The following is a 19,890-nucleotide window of genomic DNA, read 5'->3' as shown; positions in this document are numbered from 1 at the left end:
AAATTCAGCAGAAGAAAATAAGAGATATGAGGTATCCTCGTTACAGGCTTAATATTCCAAAATGAGGAAAAATGTCAAAATCATGATTATTTAAGCTAACTATTTTCTTTAAAAATGTAAGTAATATTTTTAATATTTATACCCAGAATAACCGATCTAATAATTGTTCATTAAAAAATATTTGAAATTAACAAATGAAAAAAAATCAACTCGACAAATTTCCCAAAACCCCACCTTATTTTTTAAAGTGGTCACAAAATTCGAGCGGAGTTGACCTTCCTTAGAGCAACACGCTTGTGTGTTGCTGCCCTCTACGTTCGTTGCCGTGAACATACGTGGGAATTCGGCGCTTCATAATCTCTTCGCTAGTCAACTGTTCTTGTTGATATTTTGCATTTCGGACCGGAATCACTAGCTCGTTTGCAAAATGTGCTTACTTCTTGGACCTTTGGGAGTTGGAAAAACACTGATTTTGAAGCGTCTGCAAGATATCCTTTCCAAAGTTTTGATAAAGCAATCAAGTGTATAAAATGTGTGTTTTGAAAGAGGATTTCATTCGCACGCACGGTACTGTACCGCCGCCGGTACCGAAATGGCGCTGAAGGCCGGCCGAAGCGAAGGCAGCGCAGCTCGGGCGAAGGAAGTGTCGCGCCCAAGGGGGCAGCGAGTGCCTACCAACCGCTACCTGGATGTGATTGAGTGAGGGGGGAGCATGTCTGCGCACATAAAATTTGAACTGAAGATTAATGTAAACATGACTTTAATAAAAAAAATCGGCATTATCGTGGTTTATGTCACCAGTCCATTCACTGCCGTTTATTTCGTCAGCGGTGGTGACATCTTTCCACTCCCATTGTCAGCATTGACTTTGTACACAACGAGCGCGCACACACCGACACACACGAGAAGAGAGGTGACAAATTTCACGATCAGGCCAAAAAATCTTACAGAACATTTCAGTTTATATTGTTCCTGACGCTAATTTAGTTCCGCACCGGCCGACTTCGAGCAAATTAATTTCTCCACCAGATAAAAAAAGAAGGCAGAAATTAATTGTTATTATCTATCATTAACATTCGGCAAACCACACCCAAGGGTTCATTACATGCCGCAGTGCACAGAAAAATCAAGCCATAGAAGTTGTGTGTTGTGTTGTGGACACCAGAAGTGAGATCCCAGCACGCGCGACCCACTACATAGTTAGAAATCCACAGCCAAACGCGGTTCATGGTGCGAGGTTAGTATACTACTAACCTCGCAATACGTGTGAGTGGGCAAACCAGTGCCGTGCCCGGGGGCATACTAACGTACTGATTTGAAATGTGATTGAGGTCAACTCAACTCGAGGCCCTGGCCTGGACTTGCTAGTAAGTAGTATGACATTTGTAATAACAAATGTCATAGTATTTATTTAGTAGCAAGTCCAGGCCAGTGCCTCGAGTCAAGCTCAATCACATTTCAAATCAAGGTCAATATGGCACTGGTTTTCTGAAAATATCGTAATCAGGAATGGCTGTATTTTGGCTTTGATCTCCACGTCATTGTTCTAATCCTCAGACATCGCTTTGCTTGGCTGCCTTCGCCATAATTTTGATATGGACTTAAGTTAGCGACCAAATCATGTGGCGAACAAACTGCCGCAGGCAAATCTTTTGGTTGCTAACTTTAGTAAGTATAAAAATAATTTGAAGACAAGCAAAGCGATGTCTGACTGAGAATTCAAACGAATGTCGAGATCGGAGCCAAAATACAGCCATTCCCGATATTTTCAAAAAATGGTGGGCAATATGGCATATTTTTTTATTGACCTCGAAAGATGACTGAGGAGAGACATGCTATGACATTTGTTAACAATTTCTGGAGGGAAAATTTGCTCGAAGTTGGCCTGTGGGAAACTGCATAGCGCATTCTTCCTTATATTCTGAAGTTTTAATCTCTAATTCTTTCCTCCCAAAGAGGCAAAACCATGCCATGGCATGACATGTCCAGCTTTCAAGTCATCTTTAAAGTAAAGTCTTTATTCTTTAAAGGTCAAGTCCACCCCAGGAAAATGCTGACTTGAATAAATAGAGAAAAATCAAACTAGCATAGTGCTGAAAATTTCATCAAAATCTGATGAAAAGTAAGAAAGTTATGACATTTTAAAGTTTTGCTTATTTTTCACAAAACAGTGATATGCACAACTAGGTGAGTCAGTCGATGATGTCCATCACTATTTCTTTTGTTTTTTATTGTTTGAATTATACAATATTTCATTTTTTATAGATTTGACAATATAAGGACCAACTTGACTAAACCATAATGCTAATTCCACATGTTCAGAGAGGAATTAATTGTTGTATCACTCGACAATGAGGAGAAAATTGGAATATTTTCATATAATAAAATACAAAAGAAATAGTGAGTGGATGACATCATCAGTTTTCTCATTTGCATATCGACCATGATGTGCATATAACTTTTTTGTGAAATTAAGCGAAACTTTAAAATGTCATAACTTATTTTACATCCGATTTTGATGAAATTTTCAGTGTTATGCTTGTTGGATTTTTCTCTTTTTATTCAAATCAACTTATTGTTGGGGTGGATTTGTCCTTTAAACTTATTAAGCTTAATTTTACACTCTAATGTTAAATATACCTTGTGTTTATTGCATTGTGGTGTTCTGGGCATTGGATCACAGAATTGAAAAAGGGGACAAACAGGAAAAGGGTTTTAATTTTGGGAAGCCATACATCTACATGTATGCCATATGTTTTGTATAGTCTCACTCAAAATCTAGGCTTTTTAAAGTCAAATTTCTTTGTATTTAAATTGTTTTGATACCTCTACTTGAATCTGGATATAGAACGATCTTTGTATCATAATTGCACAGTGAAAGTATAATGAACTCAATGCTCAAAAGATTTTCATTGTTTTTTTTTAGAGCCAATGTCCTGGTAAGCAGGGAATAAACTGAACATGGTGAATGCGATGTGTGGCTGTTCCAGTGATTGTTCCAGTCCTTTAAAATTCTGATGTTAACTTCCTGTAGCTTCCATGTGATTGCACCAGTCACTCAAACATGCCTGTGAAGAACTGAATAATAAACCGGGAAGTTTATTTACTTTAATCCCATATCATTTTCATTGGTCTTTTTCCATTCTGTGACTTTGGATTCAGAAACCAAGTAATGTGAGGTGCTGTAGCCTCTCTGTTTGAACCAATCTCTTTAATAATTATGGACATGTGCTTATACATACTTTATTGAAGCTAGTCTGTGTAAAAATATTAATCATTTTGACAGAGTGGAATTTGTGCAGTGCCCTTGCTAAAAGTTTTATAAGTTTCTTTTTGAACAGTTTATTACCAGTAAATTCTATTAAAAAAAAAAGGTTAGAAATATTGTAAAAATGTCCTCAGAAAAGACAGATATTCCTGTCTATTCTGAGACATATTGGCACCCTAGTCTAACACAGGTTGTAAGTGAATTTCCTCATGTAAGCAATACATGGAAATTCACTTTTCCACCAGCCAATAATCAACCTTCGAAGAAATGTGGTATGACTATAGATTTTAAATTTTTTGATAGAATTGTTCATTTCTTCAAAATATTCATGATTATTTTTGCATTTTCAAAACTACTGTGGTACCATCAACCAGAGCTCTGGAAATAGTTGTCTAGACCTTGTTTAAATACTCATTTCAATGTGCAATTAATACAAACAAGTACTAGGAATCTTTGAAAGAGTTTTACTCTCCATGCCTCCTGGGCCTAGATTAGACTAGATTGGTGCCCAACACAAGTGGAGTGACTGATAACCATTAGGCCTGTACACATTAGTTCATTGACAAATAGATTTTGACTGGAGCTAACAGTGACTTTTTAATACAAGTTTTCATTCTCTGATGATTACCATGGTGAAAGTTAAAATTCCTTGACAGAAAGTTTACTTTATTCTACAAAAGGTTCGTTTGAAAATCTGAATGATGCTCCATCAACAATACCAACGGTAAGTACATGTATCTAAACATGTTTTACATGGAAGAGCTACAATACACCCCCCCCTGCAGTACGTGTAATTTACTTTTCAATTTTTGATCGGGTGGGTGTTTCATAAAGCTGTTTGTAAGTTGGGAGCGACTTTAAGAACGACTGGTGATCCTTTCTTGTGGCAAATTGTATATTCATTGGCGACGGTTTAGCATGTAAAAAAGGATTTTCTGTCATTCTTAAAGTTGCTCTTAACCTACGAACAGCTTTATGAAACGGCCCCCTGGTTGGAGTTTTTTGTCCACAAAATGTTATTGCTTTCCAATTTTTAGAGAAAATTTTATACTTTGGTAATTTCTATCCCAGTCTCCAGGATGTTGGTTGTGCTACAGCAAGGGCAATGATGACAATTAGCACCAATCACAACTTATTGCAAATAAAAATCTTAAGACTTAATTGTGCAAAACACTTTTTGTTACATAATAAGAAAAAGTACAGTAATAGTATTTTCCACTGTCAATCGCAGAATGGGAAAAAATCATTGTCCCTATTAAAATCAAATCTGCCAAATTAGAATGAACTACATTACAAATTGCACTATAGCTCAATGATAAAACTGATGAAGATGATAATCATTTAGTAATAATAGTCAATAATGATCGTAATAGTGGTAATATCTAAGAATGATAATTGATGATAATGCTAATGATATTAATGAGAATGAATAATTAGTTCTGATTTTAATTATTAAAAAAAAAAGGTTTTGAGTAGAAAGCGTATATTTGAGCATAATTTCTTTGATTATTTATGAATATTTTTGTGGTTTTATTCTTAGGTTGGTACAAACCTAACCAATGTTCAGCTCAACAAGAAAATAGAGGTTAGAGTGAGAGAATTAGGAGGCATGATGGCCCCTATCTGGCCTAACTACTTCACTGATAGTTCTATAGTACTGGTAAGTGTAAAGACATATACAAATGTATGGGGCATTGCATGAGACTTGTGTTCCATTCCAAAATCAAGCATTGATTAAACACAAATTTGTAGTTGATTGATTTGCATTCAATTTCAAGTCAAATTTATTGCAATGATCACATTTGATTTAGGGAAATATGCTTGATTGGTTATTAAATTCAGGTCTATTTCAAGGCACCACCAGACTGAGTCTGATCAAGTTTTGAATAAATTGACCATGGGTACTCAAAGTGACACAGATAAAATAGACAATTGTCTTAGTCTGAGTGCTCAAACTGTTGTAATTGTCAGGGAATAAGTTTTCTTTATTGAAACATGAGCCTAAAAGTTACACTGCCATCACATTTGTTTGCCCGCAGTAAAATGACATATAAAACCATGGTTTGCATGTAGGTCATTGTACAGCTACCGTACATGATACATGGAAGATGTCAGTGACATATGCAAGGGGGTGGTTACATCGTGCCCTCTCTCACCCGCTGCATTTATCCCAATTGGTCCAGCAGTGTATACATCCAGATCCAGGTGTTCAACCTCCGAATCCCCCCCTCCCCCCTATAAAATGTTGAGGCCCTTTTTTTAATATTTTTTTTGCTTGTCAAATTTGTGTTAGTGTTGGGTACAAAATTACCTAAAATTTATGGTGAAGACCATTTTTTGGGGGGTACGAAACGACCTAAAATTTGTGGTGAATACCTTTTTTTTGGGGGGGGGGTTGTCAACATTTCTTACAGCTTGAAACCCCTCCCCTTTCAAAAATCCTGCGTACGCCACTGGAAGATGTACGTCACAAGCTCATTGTATTATGATAAGTGCTGTCTGATGTCCATTGTTGTGTTTTACTTGTTTCCCTTTCAGTATGTAGTTGATGTATCAAACATGTCCCAGGTGTCCAGTGCATGTATCCAGCTTCTTCAAGTATTGACTGATCCCAAACTACACAATGCTTCCATCTTGGTCGTTCTGAATAAAAGGTTAGTTTCAAGGTAAAAGTTTCAGTCTCTGTTTTAGTTTTAATAGTTTCGCTGGATCAGGGGAACATTTCATCAACATTTTCATGCAACAAGTTGTCAGATCTGACAACTTACCTTGATTTTGATTGGCTGATATTCACTGTTACTATGGTAACTGTAGGATAAGCAGGACTTGTCTGATAAAACATCCAATAGGTCCTTTCATGAAATGCACCCCAGATCTTTCTTGACTAAACCTCCTTCATAGACTGAAGTCCTTCTTCCACTCTCTACAGGGAACCTACAGCCCAGTTTTTTTTAATTATTAATGTCAATTGCTCAGGGTTCCCACAGTCATGGAAATCCTGGAAAATTTTGTGGTCATGGAAAGTCAGAATTTTGAAAATTTGTGAAAAGTCATGGAAGTGCATTTACCTCTTGGCTATGGCAGCTTTCCAGTTTGTCGTGTCTCGCAACCTTCATTCTCTGTGATCATATTCTGCTATTATAATTGGTCTTCATGATTTCTATTTTTCCCAGTTTTGTGACATCCCAAATTCTACATAACTCCTGCGATGTCACAGGAAGTCATGGAAAGCAGCAATTTAGTCATGGAAAAGTCACTGAAATGTCATGGAATTCTGATTTCAAATTTCTGCGGGAACCCTGATGTTACCATTACTACATAATTTTTCATCAAAATATAGGTTTATAAATGATAAATAAGTTTTGAAAATAACCAGATTCTAGACCATCAACACCACCTCCATGAAATAAGATAACAAAATAAGATTCATCTTGCAATTAGAACCCCTGCTTTTAGGGGAATAATACCTTGAGCCTGCGGGGAATGGGTCTCTCACAGTGTGTGCGAGATGGCTAATGTCTTTGTAGTCCTGAGAAAAAAATAAAAATAAAATCTTGATTTGCAAGCAGATGGATTTCAGCTTTCAAGTTTCAAGATAGTCTGTATCTAGTTTCATAGGGAGTGTAGTGTAACTTTCTGATTCAAATTTTTATTCTCTGATAGTTACCATAATAACAGTCATAGACAAGTACTTCCCAGCCAGTCAATTATAGGAATGATATCTTCATATACTGTGCAATGGTTTATTTTCATTTGGTCCAATGCCATTTCGTCCAATTGCCAACTCGTCTACTATCATTTGGTCTACCATCAATTCGTCCAATATCCACTTGGTCTAATTGCCATTTCGTCCACTCACCATTTCATCTAATAACCAGTTGGTCCAATAGCCATTTAGTCCATTTACCATTTGGTCAAATAATTAAGTGTTAATTGGGCTAAATGAATGAAAATAAAACAAATATTAGACCAACTGGTTGTGAGACGAAATGGTCATAGACGAACTGGTGATTAGACGAAGTGATGATTGGACCAAATGGTTATTGGACCAAATGTTTGTTAGACAAAATATTGATGGACGAAATGGCATTAGACTAAATGAAGGTAGACCATGTGGTGAATGGACGAATTGGCAATTTACCCTTTGCAATATCGTAAAGGTCATTTCCAAAAGTTCACCAGATTCTTCCATTACCTATCACTCACAGTGACCTACCTCTCCCAATGAGCATCCAACAGATCCGATCCCTGCTTCATCTGGATGACGTAGCAACCTCGGCTAGCCAGAGGATAGAGGTTCTAGAGGTCAGTGCTCTCACAGGTCAAGGGTTAGATGAGGTCGTCAGGTGGCTCAGCTCCAACGTTAAGGGATAAGATACTTCTTGTCTACTCTTTTGTTACACTCTGTATATTCATATGATGAATACATGTAAAGGCCTGGTCCCACTGGCCGATGGACACAAAACATATAACGGAAAGTAAAAAGCAAAAGTAACGGATAGTAACAAGCAAAATTTTGGGGTGGTTTCATCCGTTGTCAATGGACAAAATGGGCGAACAATGAAATCACAGTGGACGAATGCTGGATGGATATAGAGCGTATGAAACATGAATGCAAAGAGTACACAATGGATTCATAACGTTTTCCAATGGATGGCAAGATTCTTTTCCGTTTTACATCCTCTGTATCCGTAAGTGCGGTGGGACCAAGCCTTAAATACATATCTTTTAATCTGTAAATAATGCTGTACAGTATTTATGATGTACATATATTTCTGTAGTAAAGGCTGCAAATTCGTCCATTGACAACTGAAAGCTTTTGTTTTCATCTTATATCCCTGTATACAGCTCATTTAGAGGGATGTGATGAATATGGGTTTTGAATTTAGTTTTATGTGCAATAGTTGTGGTTTACAGTATTTGTATTTTTATATGCACTTTCATAAGCCTTCCATCTGATCATTTTGTCCTCTTCAAATCACAGGGCCATGTAACACAGAAAAGTTTTTGTTTTGGATTCATCATGATACTGAATTTTTTATTTGATTGCATTGAGCATTGTTTGGAATTCAATTTCAAAATATTAATAGTGTGATCAATCGTGTCATGGGTCCCAGGGCCCCATATCACAAAAGTTAGCGATTGGCAGTGTAGTTTATTTGTACGCTTGATTTCACATAATGATCAATATAATCAACTATAAAATCCTTTTTTTTTCTTTAACAAATACCTTTTACTTTAGTTATTTGTAACTCATCATCTTTCTCACAAACCATCCTGAATTTATGTCCTAACTGAAACATGTTTTAAGATTAGCTTGTCTTTTATGACTATTTATTAAAGGGATATATAAAGTAATAAATTTAATTTTCAATGCCATGATGGGCCATCTGGAGGTCAAATTGATAGATGTATTCCATCCCAGTGGCTGGTACAAGGAAGTAGATAGATTAGCTATGGTGGCTTGTGAATATGGTATTATGTAATCTTAATGAAGTGTAAAAGGAGTAACTCCACTCATCCCCTGCCCCTTTTTATACCCCTGATTGATGACTTGGCATTTGAACGCACACATTCATTATGCTCTCATACATTTTCACATGGATTTATTCTTTTCATCTAACCTAGAATATTAGCTTAAACATTTCCTCTCAGAACTTGAAATGGGCATTCTAACCAGCCGTGATTCTGGTTATGATTTCTCCAACTGGATCATCGTGTGTCCCCAAAATGGATATAGTAATATGTTAGTACTCTTTGTTATTTCTGTTGATAGGTTCGAGCTTTATCAAATACATATTCTGGAGCACCTGATTATGTATTTCATAGACAATTTTCTTTTAGTAATGACTCATCCAGCTGCTCAAACTCGCAGTTATTGGCTTGTCTCTTTATTTCTGTTCAGAACTTAGCAAAATTGTCACCATCATGTTGGTGGCGGGTATTGAACAGATTCTTATTTACTATCTTTCAGTAATGAATCCTGTAGCTGCTAAAAATCACAGGCAATGGGCCGTATGCATAAAAACAAGCAATTGCTTGTGCTAGCCTTTTGCTTGAATCGGTATGCACACAAACAAGCAATTGCTCATAAGCAAAAGCTTTTGCTTACAAGCACAGACAATTGCTTACTACTCGTAAGCAAATGCTTACCAAACAAGCAATTGCTTAAAACCGTATGCATAAAACAAACCTTTTACTTGTCTTGATAAGCAATTGCTTGCGTTTTTTCAAGCACCTCCAGACCAGCTTGAGCTCTTGCTTACTCATGGCATTCTCGTTTAAGGATTAAACTTTCATACCGTTTCAAGCTCCATATTCGAGAGGTTATGTGGTGATTTCATATCTAATCAAATTCCTGTTATTTTAGACTTTTTACGGCAATTTTTGTCCATCGATCTACACAGAAACCCCCCCTGATGCTCTGCGCTGTTTTCCCCCTATTTGCGTAATAAAAAATACTTCTGCCAGGTCGGGAACGAAGCGTCGTTGTCCTACTGTGCGATGTTCGCACAACCGTAACGATCCTTTGTCCAACACATAAGCAATTGCTTAGGCAGTGCAAGCAAAAAGTTTCAGCACAAGCAAAAGCTTGTGCATACGAATTTAAGCAATTGCTTGAACTTGCCCTTTTGCTTGACCAGCTCTTGCTTTTGCTTAAAGCATTTGCTTATAAGCAATTGCTTGTCTTTATGCATACGGCCCAATGGCTAGTCTCTTTATTTCTGTTGGGAACTTTGCATATTTTTTGCCAGGAACTTTACAAATTTTTCGCCAACATGTAGGTTGCGTGTACTGAACTGTTCTCTCTCTCTTCAGATGTCTCCAACATTACAGAGAACAAATGTCCTTCTTGAGCCTCAGCACATACACTGTTTTCTGCTGGATCCTTGGTCCATCTTTCTATGCTGAAGTCAAAGAATGTGCATTTGTCATGGCTGTGGATTGCAGGACATGAGTGGAATGTTACATGGAGCAGCCTGTCTCTGATTTTCACTGATGTAACATTCAGTTGTAAGGATTTTGATAGATTGGTATAGTTGTCAGATATGGTTTTATGCGATTCTTGTGTATCACCATCTCTTTCCTGCCATCATCTAGACCTTGGATACGAACTGTGGGATCAGATGAAGAAGAAGAAACAATCATGTATAGTCCTTTCCAATTAGCTGCTAGTTTACTTCTACTCGTAGCATTGTTGAGCCAAATTGGATCTCCAAAAAGATATTGAATATTTCCTTCCTTCTTATTGTAAGGAGCTTGTTTGGTTTTCACTGCCTTGTTTGCTTGAAGCAGCATGCTGAAATGCAAGATGTAGGCGAGAACGTAAATCTTGCACATACTGATGGAGGAAGATACCAGTCAGGCTAGTGTCCGTGGACGTTTGGAATGAGGGAAGCACATTTCTCTTCCATACAGTAAGAAGAAATGTGTATACCTACTTGATGAGTGTACTGTTGACTTGTATGCTAGTTTAGCGTATTTTGAATGTTGATCCCATTCACTTCCTCTTTCTACCAAGTATTTAGCCAGCTGGTCTTTGACGATACGGTTGGTTCGTTCTACTATGCCAGCACCCTGGGGGTGGTAAGGAGATGAGCGGGATTTCTTGATACCAATCTGTTTACAAATTTGATGAACAAGAGAAGATTCAAACTGACGTTCCCTGATCAGTATTTAATACATCAGGTAAACCATGTTCCCTGGTATAATCCTCAAACAAGTGTTTTGATGCTGTGGTAGCTGTTTAATCCTTCATGGCGTATAGATTGATGAACTTCATGAAGTGATCCACCACTACAAGCATGTAGGAATAACCAGAAAAACTATGGGGTAACATTGCAATATCAGCATAGACTTCTGGAATGGGTAGCTTGTTACAATAACGGTTTTGTTTTTTCCTGGCACGGACTGTATACTGCTGATCTGATCTATAATTTCTGTAACATCCACACATTTCACATAGTCATTCATTTAATAACTCTTTGTAACAACAAATATAATGGTTAACGCTCGCATGTTGGCTAAATTTTTTGGCTGAATAAAGTTTCCAGCCTTTTTCTTCCTTTGTGCTCTTGCTCTTGCCCTCATTATTCGCTTCTCATTGTCTGAATCATGACCCAGGTCGTTCCACACGTATGCATCCACCCTTGCCCATCCACCTTCCGAGCTATCTGCTATTGTAATGATTTTGTGCTTTTATTCGATTACTTCTATACCTTCTGCTAACTTTGCACTCGCTTCTTTATTGGCTCCAACGTGCTCCTCACTTAGTAGAGAACCTCTGCCTGCTTCATCTTCCTCGAAATCCTGAATTCACTTGTTCATTTCATCTGCATCATAACTTAAATTCTTCTTTGTTGACCTCAATTTTCGTTATCTGGATATCACTCAGGTCATGCTGATTTTCTTTGATTGTCTGCTGAAAGCGCCCAACTGAAGTTATCGATTTCTAAGGTTTCTAAGGTAAATAATCGACATGTGCTTCGAAGACATGAACTCAATGATAATAATACCAAGATGTGGATGGGATTCATTTCTGCATATTTGTATAACATTCAAACAATATTAAGGCATTTGGGAGCCCTCCTGTTCTTCAAAAGAAATATGATAAAATTTGCTTAATCATTTCATAGTTCATATATTTCTTTCACAAAAAATATTCATACATGGTAGTTCAAAAATAAGATAAAATAGATTGTCAACGTGACATAAACTGAAGTGGTTACATAAATCATTTCATTTATGTTACAGAGTAGGATTCCGGACTTGAAAGTTACACAAATTTACATTTTGAAAGAAAGAGACCTTAAAAAAAACTAGGCTTGTCAAGACTAGGTTCCCAGTTAGGATAAGATACATGTATAGATGTTTAAAATACCTTAATTTAGACTTCAAAACTAAATCTACGAATGGAAAGAAAAAGAAAGGACATACAAAAAGAAATTATTAAAATATAATTTATTTATTTATTAAATATCTTTATACAGGATGGATAACAAGCTCAGAGTGACTGTTTTCCAGCATGGTCCTGTTAATATAAAATAACAATATATACATAATTGCCAAGCACTAGTCCATGAACAGAAACTATGTATTGTTCTAAAGGTGGTTGAGATCACTTTCATGATTAATGTTTTTAGTCTTTACCTCCATCTACTTGAACAAGGGCTATAATTTCTGCCATCTCAAGTCCATGCAGCCAAGAGAACGAATTACATCCATTGCCTCTTCATCCGTGTTCTCCTTCTGTGGTATCTCGAAGAATCGTAGGCAGTTTCTTCTAGCGAACTGCTATTGAGTATTGCATAGCTGCTCATCTTTCTTTTGAAGGTCCGCCTTCAGATTTCAGTTCCTTAGCCGACGCTTCTTTCCCTTTCTCAAGCTCAAAAAGCCTCCCCTCGTGCCTTTATTATATTTAAACCAATTGTTTAACCTACTTAACTCGTCATTTGTTTGCCCTTGACACATATACATGTATCATCATTATGAATAATTGGTACATTACCATGACTATTTGATTCTACATGGCTACAGAAACTCTTCTTTTTAGCAACATATATTATGGGTAACGCTTGCCTGAGGACTATGGGGGAAAACGAGAAACTCCTTTTTGGCTGAAAAAACTTTCTAGCCTTTTTCTTCCAGACTCTGCATCATTGTTATGACAGGCAATGTCTGCATCATCGTCATACTCATTTATGATCTGGGTGAACTCGTTCGGGACCATATCCCACAGCGGGATGGAGAGGTCTGACGGTTCCTTGGGCGGCTCTATCCTTTGCCCGTCATCTTCCTCTTTGTAATATACTCCGTCCATTTAGCCTTCCCAGCAAGTTTGATTTGCTTCCATAGGTCCTGAATCTCATTGAAGCTCCTCCTTTCTCCATACCAGGCCCATAATTCTCCATGGATATTCTCCATAGATTTCTTCCCAGGCCCTGATCTTGGCCGAATTGGCCTGAAAGTCTTCTCTATCATACTTTCTTCCCAAGGAGGTGCACAAGGAGAGATTTCTTTGCTGTCCTAGTTCCTTTTCTTGGCCTTTTTTTCTTGGCTTTCCTCCATGAGATTTACTAGTAGCAGAAGATATCAAAATTAACACCAAACCTGTTTTTAATACGCATGTGCAATAGAAGCAGACAAAATTTCTGCTTCAATTGCACATGTGCAGTAATCCATCACCACCACAGACAGTGGGTTTAAATTGGTCTACATCAAAATCTGGGCCCGTATTTATTATTAATGCATTTGATGTTTTTTTTTATGTTTACAACAGAAACTGATGATTAAAATATCAAGTTGTATGCAAAGCTCATCAACAACTGGTCATTTCCATTGTGATTATTGTGGAATAAACTTTAATTGTAATAAGAATGAGTATGGAGCTGATGGGGGGGGGGGGGAGTGGCACCGACAATTTCCAGTTTAAAAAGACAAAGAAAAAAATCTATGAGAATCACATGACATTGAGAACAATAATGTAACATTCATATAAAGCTGTTCAGTTTCTTTGTGATCTTTAAGTAAATGCTTTCTGTTATTTTAAGGTCAACATTGTATCCAAGCTTAGTTATTGTTGTCAAATAGGAAAAGAATCTTTTAACACTTGCAAAAGCATGTACATTATTTTCGTCCACATGACAGTGCAGACATCTTCCATCTATTATAGCATTCCACTTAACAACTTCTTTTACACTGGCAATAAATTATTATAAATGATTTTGAAATTGATTTTTTTCAGTTTATTTTCTTTACAGTAATGCAAGTTTCTTTTAAATATTTTTGTCCAGTCAAGTGGTGACCCTATTATCTGTTCCCAATATAAACATGTGTTAGTGCCTGATACATCTGATGATAAGAGTCTATAGTTGATAATCGTTGACTTGAAATATCATTAATATGTTTAATTTGATTTTTGGCTCCTACATTTATTTTTGGATTTTGTTTTTTATTGATGGTTTAATATTGCTGTTTTGTATTATTTATCCAATTTTTATGGATAGCCTGAAGTAAATTCAATTCAATTCAATTCAAGTTTATTTCCACTTTAAAAAGCAACAATATATACAAATCAATACAATGTTCAATACATATAGGTATAGTGGGGGATCATGAAAGCACAAAAGATGGCTTGTTAAAAATGACCCCTTACAGTACAAGTAAACAAAGATAAAATAACATAAATGACAACAGTGTATAATACAAAATAAAGTAATAAAGTGTAGTCAAATATCACTCTTTGCTTTAATACTTCTCTGTGATTTAAGGGAAGAATTTCCATTAGAGGTAAGAAATTTCCATTCCTGAGAATATCTTTCAAAAATACTATCCCAGATTCATACCATCCTTCAATTTTGAGCTGGTTCGTAAAATCATTCAATGCCATGCGCATATCTTTTTAGAGGCACAAACCACATATGTGCCGCATATCCACCACATTTAGGTGGGATGTTTTAATTACGCTTAAATGAAACATATTGCCTACATGCATTTCAGAAGCATTTTTAAGAGAGGTTTGAATGGTTCCATTACTATGTAAGATCTTTGTTTAAATTTCACTCACCTTCCTGATTGAGCGTGAGCAGGAGCTCATTTGCAGGCCCTTCAAATATCTTTTGTCCGAGCACCTCCTGAACCACGAGTCTGAAGAATTCCTTGCGAGGCCCCCCCCCCCCCCCCCCCATGTCTACTGCTCCTTCAGATTTACTGCCTGAACTAAACATAACATCAAGGCCAGCTGTTGCATCGAAGGTCGGCCTCAAAGCCCGAAGGGCACCGCTCATCACCCCCCCCCCCTCGATATGATGCCCATGCCAGTGGAAAACTGGCGCCTCTTCTTGCTCTGCTATGCAGGGGAAACAATAAAACTGAACTGAGACAAGGTGTATACACAGGGTTTATTCCCGGGTACTAGCTAGTTAATAGTGCTTTTCTGGTGAGGAACAAAAACGACCACTTACTTTTCTTCATCCATGGGAATTTCCTCCTGAAAGTCCTCTTCTTCTTCCAATATGTTAATCAATGCACTACAAAGGAAAACAGACATAACCTATGAACCATATACAGACATTTGAAACTCAAATATGCTCTATAGCCATGTGTCTTGCACTCTCCACACAAAAAAGGGGTGTTGTTACACTTCTTCAATATTCACTCCGTTTAACAGACAATATCTCAGTCGAACAAAGAGATATTGTCATGAAATTGGTATCATTTTGAAGCTGAATATATACCATATCAGTATCACGTCTGTAGAGATGAGTACAAAGCATGCTGCCATTGGTTGAATGAACAAGTGGAGCGCCTCTTGCAGTCTCGCCAGCATTGCATAATTCAATATTGCAGCTGTGCCGATATTGAAACCAACTTTTGAATAATCATTCACAAAAAACACCATTCATATGATGATAAAATACTATGTTCACTGACCTTAAATGACATTTGACTTTGATCGTGTGACCAAAGATTTGTGAAAGACAATCAGTGATACTTGATTAACCTTAAGTTGTTTCATTACATGTTTACATGGGGGGTATTTTAGTAAAAACACTTTTGAGTTGGCAGTCTGACAGTGCATTAAAAACATGGCAGTATGATATCAAAATTCTATACTGACTGTCATGTTAATCTCATTTTGCTGGATATGCCTTTTGGAAACCTACAAACTTTATATGCAATTGTTGGTTTCTGCTGTGAAAAATGAAGCCTACAATACTTACTCTGAAGCATCATGTCTGTGCATTGGGGTACCTATCTCCCTGGTATTCCCTCTTCTGTAAATACAGAAAAATAAGAGAAGTCAAGAAGTATCAAAATTTAAAATACTATGTAAAACTTTTAACATGTTGCTATTTGGCCATCTATATTGCCACCTATTTGGTTTCTCCAAGCAATTGACGGGACTTACCAGTGAAGACCATATTTTTTTCAAAATGAAGCAGATTTTTAATAATAACATGAAAATGTTAATCTTCCTACAGAATAAGAGGATAGTTAGGCATGGAAATGGTGGTGGGGGCACACTTTCAGTTCCTCCACAGAACATTTTTCCATCTTGTACTTGCCATCTGCTCCTCTCACACACCTCATTTGACGAATGTCTGGAGTTTCTGTGAGGCAAATATAGCCAACTTCATTCTGAAGCTGTTTTCTCTGAGATTTGCTAACATGTCTAAGTTGTTAAGAATCAGTGGGCCATTATGATATTTGCATCTTTCTAAGATTGTTAGAGTTTTACTAGCTTTCTTCTTCTTTAACTTCTCATTCTTATGCAGTGCAAATTTCTTTGCAGATACAACAGTTGCAATAAAGTCTGCTTCGAGCTTCTATACTGTGTTCACCTCTTCAGAACAGCGAGCCCACTTCCACCTTTCCTTCCTTTCTTCTATACTCTTACTTTCAAATTCAGGGTGTACCAGAAGACCACCAGATGCCAGCAGATTTTTTTCCGGAAAGAGTCTGGACAGAAGAACTTCCACCAGTAACTTTGAATCGTTGCACTAGCTTTGAAAATTCAGACTCACATTCTAAGTTGGTAAAAGGAGCATAAATCATGCCATCAACATTCAATTTTTTTAGTAAAGTAAAATTGGTCTTGGACATCTGGCTCTTCACTGTATTAATAACTTCTTCAATCACAGCAGCAACCAGCCTATCTCTTCCAGATCCTGTTTCTTTTCTCTTTGTCCACCATAATTTTCTCTTACCCGTCTAGTACTTCCTCAAGGAATCTTCTGCCATGTTCTATCCCCAGCATTCTGCTCACCCATCTTGTCGATGCCCAGCAGTTCTTTCATCAGGAAGATGATAAGATAACCTGTCATTGTGTAAATTTCTCAACAGCATGTGAACCACTCATTCTGAATGAATGTAGCCACTGCAAGAACAAGTTTGTAGTTGTTGGTGTCCACAACTGCATTGAAGAAAGCTTGGATGGATTCACGACATGACAGGTACTCCTTAGCAAGTTCTGCGATTCTACCGAATCTATTGGCTACAAATCCTTTGAATCCTTGGCACTGAATATTGCTATCTTCAATCCAAGAGGGACACTAATTGCTGAGCATGGCTAGGAGACAATAACTTGGAGATTGCGATTAACCTTAGTGTATGGATTGAAAATTCTGGACATACAAAGATCCTCTCACCTGCTGATACCTCCAGTAACTGGTGGATGCAAATCTTCTGCTCTATGTTCCTGAACACTTAATTGCATGATCTGTAAACAAGATTATATGAGCATTTTAGGATTGTAGTAGGGTCTACTCCAAGGGCCTGAAGAAGGACTTCAGTCAGCAGCTCAATCTGTCATCCAGAATTCTATTTCTGATTTCAATTCATCAGCTGTGGAGTTGGCAAGAATGGCTATAAAACACTTGAGCCTGAACTCATAAGCTTTGATCAGCCCCATCTTGACCACTATGACTCAAATTTCCCACATAACCTGTAGTCAGGGATGTCCTTTTACCTGAAGGTCCAGTTATGGTGATGTGGTCTGATTTCAGATTATTCATATCAACTGAAGGCCTATGTATTTTCAACATTGATTCATTAAAGTAGTTTTTTTTTGTTTTTGTTCATAACTATGATAATAAATTTACTAACCATATGACATTCACTATTTTCATTTATTTTTGCTTACAATGTTGATCTTACCATTTATCACCATGCCTGTACCTCAATGTCTTAAGTATGCATATATATTTCAACTCAGTACCCTAAAAAAAAATTTCTGATGTTCAATGTAAAAATATGGCCCAAAGGCCATTTTCCCGCCATTTTTCAAAACATGGCGGGAAAACAACTTTATCTCACCACGCCTATACATCAAATATCTCTTATAACTCTTATGATTGAGTACGCGGTATCGATACATTCACTTCGATGAGACGAGTTAGCATTTTTACTCATTCAACGTTGAACGTAAAGGGAAGCAAAAAAGGCAACGCTACATACTCATGAATATCTTTACTCTTTTGGTCATAAAGCTTCCCAAGAGTTTCAGAATACTCGTCCAATTCAAATAATGAGCACTTCAATGAGTGAAAGATTTTACTCCCAGAAGACAGTTTTCAGTTTTTGTGTGTGGTCTAAGATAAACCCGACTCTTGATTACGGGCCATTTTCTTTGTTGTCTATATAGTGACACGAAAATGCTGTGTGGTCACACATACAATATGATACAATACAATACAATATTAAACATGCTTAATTTATTTATTTTCTAATCACTTTTTACAAGGCCACTGCTCAGTTATTTATTTACTTTTTTAGTGTAATTATGTATGAATTCATTTTTCTCCTCAAGGGTCTATTTCATCAGAGGAAGTTTTTAGCTTTTAGTCCTTGTTTTGGTTTTTTTTTTTTGTGGGGGAGGGGTTGCATAAGTGTTGAAAAATTTGTTTAAAGTGAAGGAAAATGGCATTCCTCCATGTTGAAAGTACCAAGAGCTCCCTACCGTGGGAGTGGGGATACCCCCCTCCCACACCCACCTCTGCTCGGTCGCTTCGCTCCCTCATAGTCCACGTAAAAAAGGATTACTATTTTTAGTCTTCAAAGGTTGGCAGGTATGTTTATATCAAAGAAGATGATACTTTTAAGAGTTGTTACCCTTCCACAGATCCACCATTGGGCTGCCATTGCCTGATCAATATCCTCAAAAAGTTATTTTTTTAAATAATTTCCATAATAGAATAAATGAAAAAACAGGGGTCTTCAAGTGTGGATACCCACATTTTTTTTCTTGAAACAGAAAATTCATTTATAGCCGTCATTTGTCAACAGATGGTATGTTCATAACTGATTTTCAGTATTAAGTACTGAAAAAAAGAAGAATACTTATAGTTTCATGCAAAAGACTGATTTCTTAAGTTTGAGTTTTATTTAATGTCTTAAGGTATTATTGAAAATACAAATTTCCTCACCAAAATACTGGTTTTCAGCTTTTTAAGTTCTAAACTGTTCTTGTTCAGATTGGAAGCTCTGAAACCCTTATACTGCTCAACTCCTTGATTCAAATATGTTACATTGAAATTTTCTTTATCTGTCTTTTTGTTTATGTTTTTTATAATAAACGTTTGTGACATGTGTGAGTCATAATTGATTGGTTTTAATATGATAATTTTTTTTGTTTCAAAATTATTAACAATTAAAAACATGTGATCGAAAAACAAGCTCATTATATTATTATGTTTATTTTATAGTCTGATAATGAAATTTGGTAGATTGTGATTTTGTGTAAAGAGATTTGCTGCAAAATGTCCCTTGATGGTGATCTTGTTTACTCCTTCTAAAAGGGCAAAGTAGATAGAGTGTGGGTTTTGAAAATGAGGAAGAGAAGGTTTGGATGGCTAGATTACATCAAATGGGATGATGTTGAAGTGGCATTGGTGAGTGATTGAAGTTTGAGGGAGAAGGATGAAAAAGAAGAATTGACAACTGAGGAGATATAATAGGGGTGATGATGGAGACTGATGATGATGAATATAGTGGTGGTGATGATAATGATGATGATGATTATAATCTTGCTATTATGTTAGCTCCAATTACCAAATGTTTTGCTTATATGTGATGTACTATTCCATGTAATTGTACCTGACAGTGATATCTGGTATTAAATT

General features: G+C 36.7%; 1 protein-coding gene across 2 annotated transcripts; it reads left to right on the top strand.

Moving 5' to 3' along the window:
* Nucleotides 1-322: 322 nt before the first annotated feature.
* LOC129283990 (ADP-ribosylation factor-like protein 16) lies at nucleotides 323-19,443 on the top strand. Of its 2 annotated transcripts, none has more exons than XM_064105859.1 (6): nucleotides 323-488; nucleotides 3,934-3,992; nucleotides 4,809-4,928; nucleotides 5,807-5,922; nucleotides 7,477-7,573; nucleotides 17,114-19,443. In XM_064105859.1, exons 1-6 carry the CDS (start codon nucleotides 428-430, stop codon nucleotides 17,132-17,134), a joined length of 474 nt encoding a protein of 157 aa, XP_063961929.1. In that variant the 5' UTR covers nucleotides 323-427; the 3' UTR covers nucleotides 17,135-19,443. The 2 variants fall into 2 exon arrangements, with proteins under 2 accessions (XP_063961929.1, XP_063961928.1); XM_064105858.1 differs by having other exon boundaries at nucleotides 7,477-7,630.
* Nucleotides 19,444-19,890: the final 447 nt, after the last annotated feature.

Source organism: Lytechinus pictus, chromosome 10, assembly GCF_037042905.1.
Source record: "Lytechinus pictus isolate F3 Inbred chromosome 10, Lp3.0, whole genome shotgun sequence".
Lineage (NCBI taxonomy): Eukaryota > Metazoa > Echinodermata > Echinoidea > Temnopleuroida > Toxopneustidae > Lytechinus > Lytechinus pictus.
This window is presented reverse-complemented; position numbering and strand designations above follow the sequence as displayed.